The 15,341-nt window shown below is 40.7% G+C and overlaps 1 protein-coding gene across 5 annotated transcripts in view; it reads left to right on the top strand.

Annotated features, from left to right (window-relative positions):
- Nucleotides 1-5,012: 5,012 nt before the first annotated feature.
- IDE (insulin degrading enzyme) overlaps nt 5,013-15,341 on the top strand; it is a 70,450-nt gene continuing 60,121 nt past the window's right edge. Inside the window, exons 1-2 of one of the 5 annotated variants that reach the window (XM_056351174.1) lie at nt 5,013-5,143; nt 14,295-14,479. In XM_056351174.1, coding sequence (XP_056207149.1) covers nt 14,320-14,479 — 160 coding nt within the window. In that variant the 5' untranslated portion in view covers nt 5,013-5,143; nt 14,295-14,319. Of the gene's footprint in view, nt 5,144-5,256; nt 5,473-6,046; nt 6,253-14,294; nt 14,480-15,341 lie in introns of those variants that run through there. The other 4 variants (XM_056351176.1, XM_056351171.1, XM_056351175.1 and 1 more) reach the window with 4 other exon arrangements.

Here is a 15,341-nt window from a genome sequence, read left to right as displayed (position 1 = left end):
TACTGCTAGACTGAGAAGTCAAATGCAGGTATACTGAATATATTGAATCTTCACCTTTTGTTTGATACTCCTTCGTGTGGATCATACAAAAGAAGGCAGCACTGGAACACAAGTAGTCTTTTCTTCCCATTTCTGCCTGTTTGTTCTTTGCTAGTATGAAAATGTAACTTGCATTAGTCAGAATTTTGCTCAAAATATAAACATGTCTCTCACAAACACAGAAGAGAAGAAGAGATCATTCAAACCTTCATTTAAACAACAGGAATCTATTTAATTATTGGGACCTGAATCTGGCCGATAGGTTTGCCATATATATCTTTGCCATAGCTGTGGTCAGTGGAAAACATGTCTTTCTGGTAATGAAGTTAGCTCAAAAAATACATACAGTTTAATAGCCACAGCTCTTGTTTTACAAGGTCAATTTATAGCATAGGTTGTACATTTTCTTAGACTAGATTAGAGCCTAAAGATACTAATATACTGTAAACACAAACTGAGTTAACAGGGAGCTAGCATTTTACAAGGAATAAAAATAAATATGAGAAAAAAGAAACAAGAATACTTAGGCTAGTCCCAGCAGTGGTTGGGAGAATGACCTTTAAGAAAGTATGTGCATCATCTGTGACAGATAAGGTGGTTTGGTTTTTTTTCTTCAGACAAAAACATAACAGAAAAATAAATTACATAATAATACACACAACTGCTAATGTAACAACTTCAGTAGAGATTACTAATCCTCACTCTCATTGATCAAAAAGGGTAATTTTTCACTAAAGCTTGCCAACGAACTCATTGTATTATAGTGATATTCACAGACAATGCATGTCTCAAAAAAACCAACAGTGTTTTCCTAGGATTTATATCAGATGACCTGGATAACTATCAGAATGGAGGCCTGAAATATAGTAAGATTGTTGACACTATACATGATTAGCTAAGAATTAAGAAAGGTTATAATAATGGAGAGATATAATTAATACTAATTATAAGTTTAGGTGAGACTTCTTCAAGGCTTAGTAACACTTGTTTTGATTAGCAACATGGTACACATTGTATGAGCTGTATTGAACACATGGAGAGTTTAACACTGTTTATGTGACATAGGAAAAAATTACTGATTAATTGCATATTCACATTAAAGGGGACATGACCTGCACATCAGATAACATGAAGCAATTTCTAGCCTTTGAACAGCTAGTCCAGTTGGCCTGTACTGTTCTAAGCTCTGTGTTGTCCACATACAGAAAGTTAAACAATAAGGATTTACACACATTGTACTGGTATATTCTCAGCTGAGCACAGGGTTCTTTTTCAGTCAAAGTAACAGGATAATTATTTCACTGTTAAAAATGAAAAATATAATGCAACAAAATAAAACTACCTTATTGTTAAAAATTAAGGACTCAATGCACATATAACATGACTAAAACCAGAATTGGTTTCAACTAACCAGGGAAAATAAGGAGAATAAAAGATCTCTTTTTTTTTTTTCTGCACGTGTACCAGAACGCTGTCCAACACAGACACAGATGGTAGCGCTTTTACATATTTTTATAGTTATAGTCACCATCATAATAAATTAACGCCACACGTAGGGTGGTATATGCATTTATGTAATTAGCTCAGAGGAAAGCTAGTAATTTTCCATATGCTTACCTATTTTCAGTTAAGGCATGCAGCTGGATGACATCATTTACATAAATAGGAAAGAAACAATGAATGGGAAAATTGGAAACATTGGAAACTTGACAAGGCCCACTGAAGTCAAAAGGAAATATCTCCTTGGTTTCTCATTACCTTTTGACTTTAATACTTCAAAATTTCATTCATTCAGTATTTTTACATGGAGAGCAGTCAACACACAATCTTTTTTCATACATACCTTGTTATGAAATCACCATTATTTATTTTGGAGTAGAAATGACAACCATAAGCTATGCTTCTTTCAGCCTGAGTCCAGTTTGCTACAAAACCCTTTTATATACAGTTACAATTTGATTTTAAACCAGAATTTTAGCTAGGTGGAAAAGTATGCTTCCACTAGAAGCACATCAAGACCATACTTAGAAGAGTTTTACACTTGATGCCTCTTAGTTTCAAGAGGAATATAAAATACTGGTTTTATTCAACATTATTTGTAACTTGCCTTTGTAACTTGTACTTTGAAGATAATTTGCCCTGCACTGCAGAGTTACGTCATATATCCTGAAGAGGGATCTCCATACTGCTAGGAATTTTTGATTAATTTCCACACTTACTCTAAATTATACTTGTTAATTTTTTAAAAATCTTTTTGATATTTTGGACAACACCTGCTTTTCCACTATGGTAGATGAAGGAGGCAGGACTGAAAGCACCAATCGTCTCTGAGCAATTAAAGTTCCACAGGGAAGAAATCTTAGCTGCTGGACTACACTGAGAAAGGAATTTTATTGGAAGTCCTCTTTACTTTTGCTGATGGTGTCATATTTAAAATATCTTTAAAACATGAAAAAAATATCCAAAATATTGAATGAGTGTAATTTTGGCTAATATAAACTGAAATAGAGAGGGGTTAGATTATAAGAACACAATCTGCTCTGAATAAACATCAGTGCCATTGAATAGTGCTAAATAAGCTTACAGTGGATAAAACAGGTGTAAAGTACAGTAGGTGTGACCTCTGCTGCAATAGTTGTTAGATGCATGAGGAATGATCTTTCATCACCACAGCTACAGAATCAGAAGCACTTGCTTTAGACACAATCATGAGCAGACCACCACTGTTTGCTTTCTCAGGATTGCCCTTGTATATATCCTAGACAAGATCTATATGGAAAGGCAGGATTTATCAGAGCAGCTAAATATACATCAGGCCAGCATTAGCTAAATATATACATTCAGCTACATTAGGCTAGCAAACTCTCAGGACCTGAAAAAAGAATAAACTGCCTGAAACACTGTATACTTTTATAGATTCCACCCCTACATGGCAACAGATGCAACAGCCTACAGTTTGTGTTAATAAAGGCAGAAGCATTTCTGCTACACATCCAATTCAAGAGAGTAATTCACAACCTCTTAATCCCTCAATTGCTTCAGAAAGCGAGGAGACAGATCATGAAGAGGTACTTATCTGTGCTTTCTGCCAGACACAACAGTATTGCCCCTCTGACACACCAGCTAAATGGCAACAGGGCAGAAGTAAAATCTCACAGTTTATCCTGTCCTTTTTCTGGCTGGCCTGGTCTTCACTTTTATACACACTAGGAAACGGAGAAAAAACAGATTGCCTCAAACTAGAATCCCACGAGGACAAAGATACCCTTCATTTTCACAGGAGTTAACATATTGTGTTAAAATTAGGCTCCCACACAGTTCTAAATGCAACCGGTTAATCTAGGTGAAAGCTACCAACTGCCTTGCTCCAACCAGGATTAGTTAACTTGAGAGACAGTTCTGTTGTCTAAACTGAGGCCAGAAGTGTGGGTGTAGTTGTTTTCGACTGGGTAGCTTAGGTACTGGTAAGAGTGTCTCTATAGCAGCACAGACCTCAGTGAAAACCAGGAGCAGAATGTCTACCCAAATTTCCTGGCAGATTTTGTTGACCATGTGAAGTAGCATGCTGCTACTTCTAACAACTAATTTGACCAAAGCTGATTAGTCTAAAGCTATTTCTGATACATCTTCAGTCCCATCTTTGGGTGTAGAAATAACCTTGGCTAACTCATCAGGTCACATCTTTGTAACTTTTTATGACAGGAGAAGGGTTCTGTGAACTTCCAGCTGTGAGATACCACCCCTAAGAAAAGGCAAGCAGCGGGGAAGCTAAAATCAGGAAGTAAGTGTAGCACACAAAGTTGTGGGTTTTTTTGGTTTGTTTTTTGTTTATTTTAGCTTTGAAAAATAAGACATAGGAAAATAGATGTATCTGCAGAAAGCACATAACTAGAATTGAAAAAAGTGGGGTTCTTTGGGGTGGTTTTTTTTTTTTTGGCCTAGAAAGGAATTAAAACAGCCAGCCACAACTGTGACTTTCCCACAGTGTAATCTACCAAGAAAAAAATATCTTCCCAGAAAACCAAATACATGGAGTTCTAATAGAAATTCAACCTTATGCATTATTTACATCTCGTAAACCTGTCACAGAAATCTGGAATAAGAAATGCTACATTGGTGTTAAGGAGTTTAAGAAGCAGGCATTCCTTCATTGCAGCGCTGGACGCACGGGGGATCGCTCCACCTAACGTGCATACCGTATGTTTCATTCAAGCAAAATGACACAGCCCACACATATGTTTATCCATTACATTTCTCGGAGAAATAGGCGGTATTCTGTTAATTACATGTCGCGCATGCTCCTTACAGGTATTACAGTCTTCTGAGGGGGTCTCAAATAGCCGGCGCTATAGTTACAGCTGACCGAACACTGAACCTCAACTTACTTCTCTTATATGGAGAGTCCAAGTTTGTCTCATGAGTTACCTATACACGGCCTCCTCAGCTACCGTTGTCTCCTCAGCGATCCTAAGTTTTAGACGATTTTTTCCCTCTCGGCATAAAATTACACGAGCAGGGTTGTGTATTATCGGTCTCTCCACAGCGATTACGCTGAAACACACTAAACCAAGTGTTAAAGCTAAACCAAGCGACGTGGCGACAAACCCACTCTGCAGGGAGAGGCTCGTGCCCGAAGCGGCGGGGCCGCAGACCCCCGGGGCAGCCGAGCTCCGTGCGGCGGGAGCGGGGTGCTGGGGGTCTGACACCCGCGGCACCGGGAGATCCGAAATCCCCCCATTCAGGACGGCATCGCACCCGCTGCGCTTTCATCCGAGGCGTCTCGTTACCTTTTGTCTTGGCTTTCGCCGGCAGGGACGCGCAGCCCGGCCACCAGGAAGCGGGCGGGCCGCAGCACGGTCCCTTCCCAGCCCCGGGGCGGCGGTGGCGGGGCTGCCCCGGTGCCCTTCCCGCCGCGGCCCCGTCCGCCTACAGCCAGGCGCGGCTCCCCGGCCCCCCCCGCCGCGACCAGTGTCGCCCCGGCTCCCCGCCCAGCCACCCACCCACCCCCTCCGCCGCCTCCGCCTCCTCCCAGAGGCCCCCTGCCCCCCTCCCCAGCCGCAGCCCCGGCCCTCCCGGCAGCAGAGGCAGCCTTCCGCACCCCCAGGTACGGGCCGCGCTAGGCCCGGCGCGGCGGCGGCGGCCCCACCGGGCGAGGAGGGCGGACGGGACCCCGAGGGCGCCGGGGAGGGATTGGCCAGGAGGCGAGGGGAGGCGGGCGGAGAAGATGGCGCCGCCGCCGGCTGCGGCGCGGGGGAGCGGCGCGTGCTGAGGCGAGCGGCAGCGGCGGGGAGAGGCCGGGTGCTGGCGGCGGGGCCGGGGTATGCGGCAGCGGCTGCTTCCTGCGCTGAGGCGGGCTCTGCTGGGCTTAGCGCGCCCCTGGGCCGCCCCGGCCGCCCGGTTTTTCCCTCAGTGCCGGCGGCGCAGCTTTCTCGGGTACGGTGCGTGTGCGGTGGGAGCCGGGGCGGGTGGGCCGGGGCAGGCCCCCGGGTCCCGGCACCGCGTGACGGGCCGTGAGGTCGGAGACCTGCCCCTGTTCCCCGCTGTGTTGTGTGGTGGCGGCGGCGCGGCCGGGGCGGGGGGCACCTTGTGCCGCCAGGGGGGCGCCCGCTCTGCCCCGAGTGCGACTTCGCCACTCCTGGGCCAGCGGGGAGCCAGCGGGCCGCGGGGCTGGCGGCGAAGCCCTTTGTGGGGGAGCGGGGGGCGGCGGGCCCGCCGTGCTGGGGAGGCCTGAGCCCTGCCCAGCCCAGCCCGCTGCCGGCAGGGCCCGCCCCGGGGCGCCCGGCGGGGCCGACGGGTTCGTCTGCCTCCAGCTGCACCTCGGCTGACATATCGGGTTTGGGCATCAGCCGTGCGGCTGTGGCACGGCTTTAGCTACCCGGCGGGCTTGCTTTGGGGGTGTGTGTGTGTCCCCTTCAAAAAACCGCGGAATTTCCATGTTGTTTAACTTGCCGTGTCTTCCTAAGCCATAAATATTCTTTTAAAAAAAGTTTAAATTGTTTAAAAAGAAACTGCTGGCAGAGTTACCCCGGGTTGCTGGGAGCGGCCTGTTCCGCTGTGAGGAGCTGCCTGGCGCGGGCACCGCGGGTCGGGTTTGTCCGTGCGGCCGGCCCGGGCCGTCACCTCGCCGGGGGCGGGCTGGGCAGCGCGCGCGCCAGGGGCAGACCGAGCTGCGACAACAACTCGGCAGCGAAGTTTTTCCAGGAAGGGAGCTGGGTAAGGGAAAGAGACCAAGTCGTTTCCTTTCTTTCTTTAACACCGTATCTGTTACCTTCATAGCAAACCCTATATTTAACACTGCAAGAGTAAGGGATGTCAAAAGTAGCATCTTTTGGGGGAAGAAGTGAGCTATGATGACTCATGCTGTCAGTGCTCTTGAGTCAAAATTCGGATGCAGCATTATTGTTCATAGCTTCAGTATTGTAAAGGTAATCCACAGTGTATATTCGGAGCCAATGCTTTTCTCAGGCTGTAGTTCCTCCTGCTGGATTACTCGTCTTTAAGCATGTGAATATGTACAGTATTTGGGCTTCACTTTATATATGTGAGTAGCCCTGTTACGTTTTCATACTGCCTACAACCATTATTTAATAATCTGTTTTAATTTTAATTGTGGATTAGGATTTACAGAAATACTAATGAAATGAGAGCGTAGTGCTTTCGTGTGAGGACTTTTTTTTAAGATGGTGAACGTGAAAATTAAGAATCTTTGTTTGAATTACATGTTCCACATTTCTGAATCTGTTGATACTTTCACCTTCTTTTCAGCTGTAACTTTTTCCTGTCATATTGTTTTTAATCTTCATCTGCACGTCAAGTAGCAAGTTCATTTCTCAGTTGGAACTTCTTATCTCTTCCTTTTTATGCCATGTACAGCATTGAAATTATTTATTCTAGCTGGGGATTCCCTAGAAGGATTCATATTTACATGTTTGCATGCTTTTTTTTCTCCCTTTTTCCTTTCTGTCTTCAGTTGCTTGTAAGACTGTGGCTTAATCCCTTAGATGAAATGGTGTCTTTGGGAATTTGATCAAAGTGTCGAGGGTATAACTTACTTTGCACGTGAATAAAAAAGTAGTTCCCTACCCTGTTAGGTCCAGAAGAAGAAAGAGGGAAGGAACAAAATGTTCATTACCTCTAGTGTTTCACTGAACTGGAAGGTGTTGGGCTTCTAGCTAGGGGTCATTACAGGTTATTGTAGAAGTCATTTACTAAAAATACTGTCAGACCATTTGAAAGATCACAAGAAAAATGGTATCTTTGGGAATTTGATCAAAGTGTCAAGGGTATAACTTACTTTGCACATGAATACAAAAGTAGTTCCCTACCCTGTTAGGTCCAGAAGAAGAAAGAGGGAAGGAACAAAAAGTTCATTACCTCCAGTGTTTTACTGAACTAGGTGGTGTTGGGCTTCTAGCTAGGGGTCATTACAGGTTATTGTAGAAGTCATTTACTAAAAATACTGTCAGACCATTTTAAAGATCACATGTGTTGATATTTCTGATATATTAATTCTATTGTATTTGATGCTTTCATAATAATTTTGTTATATTGATCTTTTAACAAGTTCGGAATCAAGAAGTTTGGAATAAAAATATCTGTAGGGGAATCAATTTAATCAGTTTTGACGCTGATGATGTATTTGTATATGCATGGTCTGTCAGTGAGCATCTTTATGTTCTCAGCTTTTGTGATGTCCTTAAGTTGACAAAATACACTTATGAGATAGCACTGCATATATATAATAAGATTACTTGTGATGGAGCTTGTTTGAAAGTTGCTTTACTATAGCTTTCTATTTAGATCTGACCTTCTGCAGCTTGTTTTTGGAATGAATCAGAGCTATAGCCTGCCTGAACGATTGAAAAAAATGCTGTAGAGTCGAGAGTTTGCTCACAACATTAACAGTAGAACTAGAATCGAATAGTCCAAAATCATAGAAACTAAAGCACAAAATAGGTAAACAGCCAGGAATTCCTTTGTTGAAACACACCACTGACTCTTGTAAACTGCTTGTTATTCTAAGTCTGTTGGTTATGTCGAAGCTCTTGTGTTAGATGAGCAACTGCTTTTAATGTGGGATTACAGCGCTTTTCATGATTCAGAATCCTAAAGTTCTTTCTGTTTTTGTTGCTAGATCAGATTTTCTTGCCAATTCTCTCATCTTCCCGTGTATTCCTTGTTGTTATGCAGTATAAGTAAAGTTTTAGTCTCATCTTGTTTTTTTAATTCAGACCTCACGAGTTTTTCTTTTTGAGGGTATGAGACAGATGGTAGCATAAAGTGTTAAGTGAGTTGGCTTTAGAAAGAGTCTCGGGCAATCTGATGTGCTGCTTGCAGATAAAATGTAGGAAACACACATTAAAATACAGTTAGAATAAAGCACAGAAGTCTCTCCTGTAGCATCCAGTTTTATGTTTCCTCGCACATGCAGGGCCGTGCAGTAGACACCCCTGCTGCATTGTGGTTGTGGACCAAGCCCTGTACCTGTAGGGTGGTGGAGGAAGAGTGTCAGGGAGGGAGGAAGAGAGAATGAGAACCACTGACTTGCAAATATTCATTGCATAAAGCAGTTAATTGAATTAATGACTACATTTCTGAAGAAAATGAGTAAAACACATTTTAAGCAGCTGGTCATGTGACACAGAAACTAGTTTTATCAGTCTTACTCTTAGCATGCATTTGAGAGACTGATGAAAATAACGATACAAGCCAAAATACTATGTCAGGTTTGTGAAACCGTTCTGAAGATCCTGTGGCATCATGTCATCTAAAGATTAAAACCAGGTAATTTTACTTAAATTTAAGAAAGAACCAATCTTTCAGATAATGAAAGGCTTCAAAAACCTTTTGGAATTTGCCTAATTTTCAACAATCTGGTAAAAAAATTGAAGCAAAGAACTGCTAGAGAAAGATTAATTTAAATTGTTTTATATTTCTGGTGAACCTGGATAAAACTTGTTTAGCTTGGAGGGTGTGTTTTCATGGATTGTTTGGGGCAATTTTTGATGAGATAGGAAAAGTAAGCTGAAGAGATTTAGAAAATTTTAAAAACTTGTTATCCTTTATTTCTGAGTCTGAAATCAGACAGTATAAAATCTTGCCTATTTGTTCAACATTTTTACCTAGTGTTTTGGAAACTGTGGAATGGTCAAGTTAAGGAATGTAGTTTTAGGGCAGGAAATTAACTTTGTGGTGTCTTTATTGTATATCCATCCTGTTTGATCAACACAAGACTGTTGAAAACACACGATTTTACTGCTAAGGCCAGTTACTCAGCTCGGGCCTGATCTTACATGTGAAGCTGCCAGGGCTCTTGTTTTTGCCAAGTTCACATGTGGTATTATCTCATTAATGCTACTGGTAATTCCTGTCATGTTGGCAGTGAAACCTGTGGCAGACCAAGTTTTACTGCTGTGATCTAGAAGCTGGACCCATCTGGGAATGAGAGCAAAGCAGATATCTGCCCTGGCCATCATTAGGAGGGAATTTTCTGAGTCAGTTACAGACTTGGCAAAAAGCTGCAGACTGAGGCTCTGAAAATGCTTTAATTGTAGCGAGACTTCAGAATTTCTTCAAGATGAACTACATAACAAAACCGTATAAATACTGTCTTCAAATTTGCGTGATATGGTATGATTAGTTATTCTTAATAACTTGGTAGCATTGATTAAATCATTGTGGGTCTTTGTAGTTGGAGCTTTAGTGTATGAAGCAATATGCTAAATTCCTGATGAGTTTAAAAGTGATAGAACTTGTTAGCATTTTGAGCAGTTTATCTACTTATGCAGTCTATCTGCCTGTGTATGCAATCAGATTTATTTAGATCAGCATCAGGAATGTGTTGGAATCTTAGACATTCTCTAGCTTCGTGACAAGTAAATTCACAGACGATGTTGAAGAACATGAACTGTTTTGATCTCTAAATGTGTAAAAGAAGAATTGCTAGGTTTGTCTACTGATGAACCTGTAGCCTGAAAGAGTTGTGGATAGTCTCCTGAAGTATCCTTTAATGATAATGGTCTCCTGAGTTGATTTAATTTGATGTTGGTTTTGGGTTGTTGGGTTGTTTGGATTTTTTTATTATTACTTTTGAGTAATCTTTCTCTGCTCCATTTTTAAAATTACGTTCTTGGTAACAGAACTTAATAAAAACATTTGTCCGCTTTTAGGAAAAAACCTGTACAGTTTAGTCTAAAAAATAGTTTTTGATTATAGCATGCAGCTGAATCAAGAAGTTAAGGAAGTAGCTTGTTGGTTGACTTACTGGTAATGTCACTGTTACACGTAGAGGATGTCACGATACCATTGAGTTCTAGTGCTAGCGTGAGGAGAGGTAGGTGCAAGATATGAAGAGGAGGGGTGAAGACCAGTGGAAGAATGGAGATTGATTTTATTGTTGCAAAGCCATGAGCTTGGAGCTGAAGAAGTTCATGGACTCCTCCCGAGTACTCAATTCAGTGTTGTCATCCCTGTGAGAGAGGTGAGAAAACTCTGGCTGGTAGTTCTGCGGCACCGGGCCGCCTGCCGAAGCACACAGCACTTTTTTCATGCCAGGCATTGGCAGCTGAAGAAATCTTCATAAAAGTTACGAGGAACTGTAAAACAAAATGGATTAGTAAATAATACAGAGAACACATTATCAATTATAGCTCCCTTGCACAGGACAGAGCAGGGAGAGGTTTTGGCTTAACAGAGGTTTCACTTCACTCTGGTAAATGGTGGGCAATTAAGTTTGGAGTTAAAAAACCCAAATCGAATCAAAAAACAACTAAAAAGAAATGGATATAAATAAAATTCAGAACTTGGAACAGGTGCAAAATTTGAGATTGAACATGACTGTGGTCTTTGTATAGTTTCAAAGACACAGTTAAAACTTGAGTAACAGTTGTACTGTGGTCAGCATAACATCAAGTGTATTCAAAAGACAGATGAAATGTGAGTTGAAAATGAGGAGCAATTCAGATCCTAGTATATACAGGTGTAAACTTAAAGTGAGTATGTTGCAACACCCACAGGTGTGTCCACAGAAGTAATTTGGGTTCAGTTGCATAAAAGCTTCAAGCAAACCCCAAATTTTAAGGCAACTGATACAAATTGAAAGCAAGCATCAAAATCTGCTGAGCTGGTAACTGTTTGTTGCCATTCATCTGGTTACTTTAAGCTGATTAGTGTTTATAGCCATTCATCTGGCTCAGACCTGTGTACCAGCATTTGACTTAAATACATGCAGCCTGTAATGGCAAAAAAATCTTGACAAGCACTTTGGAGTTTGTGCTTTGGGGGTCATATTTTTATTAGCTAGTTACATTCTCGCATTAAAGCAACCCTCAGGAGTTTCTGTTAATTGGTTTTCAAATATGCTCCTTTAATTGTTCAAACATTGAACTTAGATTTGACTACAGTGGCTAATTTTTAATTAAATAAGTTTACTAAAATAACTTCAAAAGATTAAAATAGGCAGAATCATATGTAACTTAATCCCACTCTGTAGTACTCTGTTTGCAGGTGGAGCCTGGCATCCCCAGAGAGCCGCACTGGTTCCAAGGGGCTGCCTGCCTGGAAATCATTACAAAAACGGGGCCTCAAAGAATATAATATAATTCTAGTTCAAAGTGCTATAGTTTTAAAATTCAGCATCTGGTTTAGCTGATACTTTTCTTGTACAAGTGAAGTAATTTCGGTGAGGAGGAAGAATGTTTAATATTTCCTAGTCATTGAATAGGGACGCTGCTCTCAGTTCAGCTCTGTATTCTTGCCACCTGTAATTTTTGAGCCAGTGGAAGAATTCCAGGTGCCACAGTAATATATTGTATTTGTTCCTGCTGTCTTTGCTTTATTGGGTCTTTCTCTGTTGCTTCTGTTTTGTGAAAGTAGTATGACAATTTTCTTTTAATGATATTTTTGTTAGGCTATTAGCTCTGCAATAAACACAACATCTAGTTTGTGGATGAATTTCTTTGCTACTCGCCATCGGTATCCTGTGCTCACTGTAATGACAGCATAGCAAGTAGATACAGCACATGTACTTCAGGGCAGCATCTGAACATGACTTTAGGAATTAAGCTGCTTCTCAAAAAAACTACAGGAAGTATAGATTTCTTTATGTTTCTATTTTTTTCCTATGGTCAAAAGCAATTCATTGGTAAAAAGTGGTTTGTAGTGTTTTAGGAATCTTGGATGAAAGAATGGAACATGGTATTATTATAAAGCACTTGTACTTTGAGAACTTAAAAGTTGCGCAGAAAAGCAGTCACACAAGGGAATGTTTAATATTATGTCTTGCAGTTTACTTCTTAAGAAAAAGTCATTCTATCAATAGTCTAGCTTAAGTGAAATTTTCTTTTCTAGCTATTGTAGTAATATAGCACCACTTAAGCAGGAAGGTATTGGTCTTGTTCCTTGACATACTGCCTCCCAGAAGTATTGAATAGTTGATCTACTCTTGATTTTATAGGAGTTGTCTGGTACTACAATTTAGTTTGTAGGGAAATAATTGTGGGTTAATCATGCAAGCCCATTTGAAGTTGACGGGAATGTTGTATTTGCAGTGCCCATTGAAGTAACAGTGAAGATGGAGATACAAGTTTAAGTCCTTGGTTTGAAGGCTTAATGACTGATTTTGACCTTTTGAAAATTGTAGGTTTCTCCTGTACTGAAATTTGACTACCAAGCTGGAGGTAGCCTATGGAGGAGGCAGAAGTAGGGAATGATAATAAAATGAGGTGGAGGTGTACGACTTCACAAGACATCAATTGAAATCTCATAAGATTTCACAGAAGCTGCGTAATTTGATGAATCACATTGGAAAGATGAGTCATCTAACAACAGTAAAGTTCTGTGACTTAATGATGTGGTGTAGGAATAACAAGGAGATATCAGATGACAAGGAAATTGTATAACATTTAAAAAAAACAACTTGAGAAGTTTATAGGATATATGCATCTTATGATAAGCAACTAGTATCTTAATGAGATAGAATATTTTAGCTGAAAGTGACAGATATTCCTTAGCAGCGGTGAAATCAGGAGCGTCAGAGACCTCTTTGCTTTCCTACATACTTATATTTGTCAATCCAATAGAATTGTATGCAAGTGAAATTCAGTTAAGAACAGTTTAGTTAATGATTTTCATCTGTGAAAAGTAGTACCTATTCTCACTTCATAAATTTTATACAGTATCTTAAGTTCAGTAACGACTAACGAGGCTCGTGCAGTAAGTTACTTGGCAGTATGTCAAGCAACGTTTCACCACAGGAAGGCTGAGTTTCGTTGGTACTGTGTATTTCTAACAGGCCCCATTCTAGAACCCTTCCTGTGAAACAGGGTTGGAATTCAGTGGCTGTTCCATGCAGGAATACACCACGTGTTTGGCTCAGAACATAGCGCTCTGACCTCCTGTTTCTGGGATTTGCTTTTTTTTTTTGTGTGTGTGGTGGTGGTTGGTTGGTTGGTTGGGTTTTTTGTGTTGGTGTTTTTTGTTTGTTTTTTAACATGCAGCCGAGTGGTTCCACTCTGCCTTCCCAAATATCCAAGTCTGAATGTCTCACCTTTTCACTTTGGATTTAAAAAACCTGAGTAACCAGAGTTTGTAATTTCAGAATCATACTTAGTTTCTTAGCATATCAAAATCGTGCCATTAAAGAAACATGTATCACAGCATGTCTGTTAAACTAGTAGAAGTTTAAATATGTGAGACAGTCTGTTCCTGTTTGTCATGGCAAAAAAACACATGCAGTGTGTTTTTAGGGTAATACTGTAAATGGTGTCACCCTTTCTTGCTTGAGTATACAAATCTAGTGGTTTATTAGTAAAATTTTGTTTATGACAGTCACAGAGTTACAACGTTCATAATATAACCACCAGTTCAGACACATGCAGTACTTCCATGATGCCTGAAAGTATACTTGAGGTAGCAGTATGTGCATCATTTCATTTAATTTTTCTCATAATTGTATAAGGGGATGGTGTTTCATTAGTAGAGTTACTTTTTAATTACCGTCAGTATGAAACTTAAAACATCCAGTTACGTGATCTATAATTCCATAATGTTGCTTAGTCTTTGTTTTTTGTTGTTGTGCTTGTTTTAACAGCAATTTCTTTCAGGATCTGAACTATGCTTTTAGGCCATTTCTGTGAGTTTTGCGCAGAACTGAATTTCTTGCTATCAGTTTTGCTCAGTATTTTCTAACATAATATTAAAATATTAGCAGGGTTTAAGTAAAAATAGTAAGTGACATTTCTTCTGTTTTCATCAAGGTTTCAGAAAGAGACAAACAACAAAATGAATAATCCAGCTATTAAGAGAATAACAAATGAAATTATCAAATCGCCTGAGGATAAACGAGAGTATCGTGGACTGGAATTGGCAAATGGCATTAAAGCTCTTCTCATTAGTGACCCCACCACAGATAAGTCTTCAGCAGCACTAGATGTGCACATAGGTATTTAATGCGTGTTGTGTTCATTATGTCATTAATAAAATGCTTTAAGTTTTGGTATCTTAATTGCAGCTAAACTGACAGGAGTGGTATCCAGTTGTCAGCCTGGCCTTTTGTTGTAATTTAGAGTTTATTAAATTCTTTGACACATCAAACTGAAAATTAATAGAGCTAATTAAATGCTCTTATTGTACTCTGTGTTTACTCAAGTGTAGCTCAGTCAGTAGAAAGTCTTCTTTTAACCATTAAGTTTCATGTTATGAAAGATCTTTTGTAAGCATGAAAGGGGCGGGTGTGAGTGCAATTATTTCAGACAGCTCCATCTGTCATGTCAAACTTTTTTTTTTTTTTTTTTGTGATCCCCATGTTAAGTTGTTGATGTGTAGAGGTGAGAAAATGCTGTAGTGCTGGAGGAGTTGGAGAGGCACTCTTAACTCTAATAATGCTTAAATGTGCAAACAGAAATACTGGAAATGGAAGGGGCAGGCAGGCAGTTACTTTGACTCTTTGGAATAATAGAAGTCTTTTCTTGTATCTGAGGTATTTCTCAAGCTTGTGTAGTTTCTTGGTTGCTTCAAAAGTATGATGCACACACACATTACCTAAGCATCCTTACTCATTACCTAAGCATCCAGCTCTTGCTGCTGTTGATGTTAGGGCAGAAGTAGTAGAGTAACTTAAATTTCTGGCCTTTTTGATTATGGAGATGGCTGTCACAAATCATCTAGTTCAGAGGATCTCAAATGTGGTTGTATTAGGTACTTTGACAGTAATAGCCAACTGCAGTATCCAGTTCCTGTACATGTACGGGAGGAGATGTATCCATTGACTTAATCTCTACTCTCCCATTGCACATGGTTGCACA

Source organism: Falco biarmicus, chromosome 9 (genome assembly GCF_023638135.1).
Source record: "Falco biarmicus isolate bFalBia1 chromosome 9, bFalBia1.pri, whole genome shotgun sequence".
Classification (NCBI taxonomy): Eukaryota; Metazoa; Chordata; class Aves; order Falconiformes; family Falconidae; genus Falco; species Falco biarmicus.
Note: the sequence above shows the minus strand (reverse complement) of the source record. Positions and strands in the feature narration are given on the sequence as shown.